This window comes from Charadrius vociferus, unplaced genomic scaffold (genome assembly GCF_000708025.1).
Source record: "Charadrius vociferus isolate BGI_N301 unplaced genomic scaffold, ASM70802v2 scaffold88, whole genome shotgun sequence".
NCBI lineage: Eukaryota > Metazoa > Chordata > Aves > Charadriiformes > Charadriidae > Charadrius > Charadrius vociferus.
The window spans coordinates 620475-621764 of record NW_009649619.1 but is presented as its reverse complement, the minus strand read 5'-3'; the positions used below and the strand labels follow the sequence as shown (position 1 = coordinate 621764).

The 1290-nt window shown below is 46.6% G+C and overlaps 1 protein-coding gene across 1 annotated transcript in view; it reads right to left on the bottom strand.

Moving 5' to 3' along the window:
• Positions 1 to 150, bottom strand: part of HTT (huntingtin) — a 79863-nt gene extending 79713 nt beyond the window's left edge. The window contains exon 1 of the mRNA XM_009890544.1: positions 43 to 150. Within this exon, the coding sequence (XP_009888846.1) occupies positions 43 to 150 (108 nt within the window). The remainder of the gene's footprint in view (positions 1 to 42) is intronic.
• Positions 151 to 1290: the final 1140 nt, after the last annotated feature.

The following is a 1290-nucleotide window of genomic DNA, read 5'->3' as shown; positions in this document are numbered from 1 at the left end:
GGAAGGAGAGGGAAAGGAGCGCTCCCGCCGGCGGCTCCGTACCGGGCGAGGGCTGCGCCAGCCCTCCCCTTCCCCCGGCAGCGAGACAGCTGCCGTGCCGACCCTGGAAGAACCTGGAAGAACCCGCAGAGGTGGGACCCCGGCGCCCATCGTAACCCGTCAACACCCCACGCTCGTATATATATATATGCGTATACATCTAGCGCGCGTGCCGGGTAACCCCTAGGGCTCCCCCGCTCCCGGCTCCAGCTAGCCCACTCGGCACGCAGGTGCTTGCCAAAGGGGCTACCGGCATTTCGGCTGTATTTCAAAGCTGCAGGCAGAGAAGAGAAGGGCCTGCGGGACCCACACCCCCACCACCCGGCGAGGAACCCGCCAACCTCTCGGCGCTCCCCGCACCGCGCTGAGGCTGCGGTGTCAGAGCTTACTCTTTGCACTCTTAAATCACACGTTACACATAAGAGTATACCATATTTAAATCATTGATTCTATTACTAAACATTTAATAAAAAATAAAAAAAAACCCACTACTGTGAACTTTTTTCCCATTAAAAGCACTGATTTTAATATATCGAGTTGCCGATACACATTTTAAACAAACAGCTGATGAGAACTGGCACTTCACACCTCAAAACACGTGAATTCGGTTCCAGCAGTGGAATTGAGAGCAGCTCTTGGAACTCTAGGAAAAGCAATTCCCGGTCAATGACTTCACATGCAACTTGGTTATTGCCAGCAGGGATAGGCAAGAGAAGTGAAGCTCAGGTCTTTGGATGTTCAGGCCCACCTTAAGTCATGACAGAACCACCTTACTGACCACCTGCTTGCCAAATATTCAGTAAAACAGCGCTCCGCCAGTTGGCTTTATTAGCATGTCAATAAAAGATGAATCGCTTGAAAGTTCCTCTGAAAACAAACCTACCTACAGTACTGAAAGCAGTTCAACTTATAGCAAAACCCCTATTTCATTATAAATGTGTAACAAAATGTGAGCTTTTTAGGTAAAAAGAATATTTTTCCTGGTTATTTTATGATAAAGCTCACAGGGAGTTTTCTCTGGAACATATGGATGATCATGAATTTTTTATTTAGCAAATGATACATGAAAAAAAAAAAAGATGACAGCCTAGCTGGAATGCCGCATACACTATGTGATAATTGCATGTGCCACACCGCACGTTAGAATAAATTTAAGCCCATTAAAAAGAGCATAAGCTCTTATCAAAGATTAAACAAGCCACCAACCAAGTCAGTCTTTGCAAACCTGTTTTGAAGCTTTAGATCAAAATG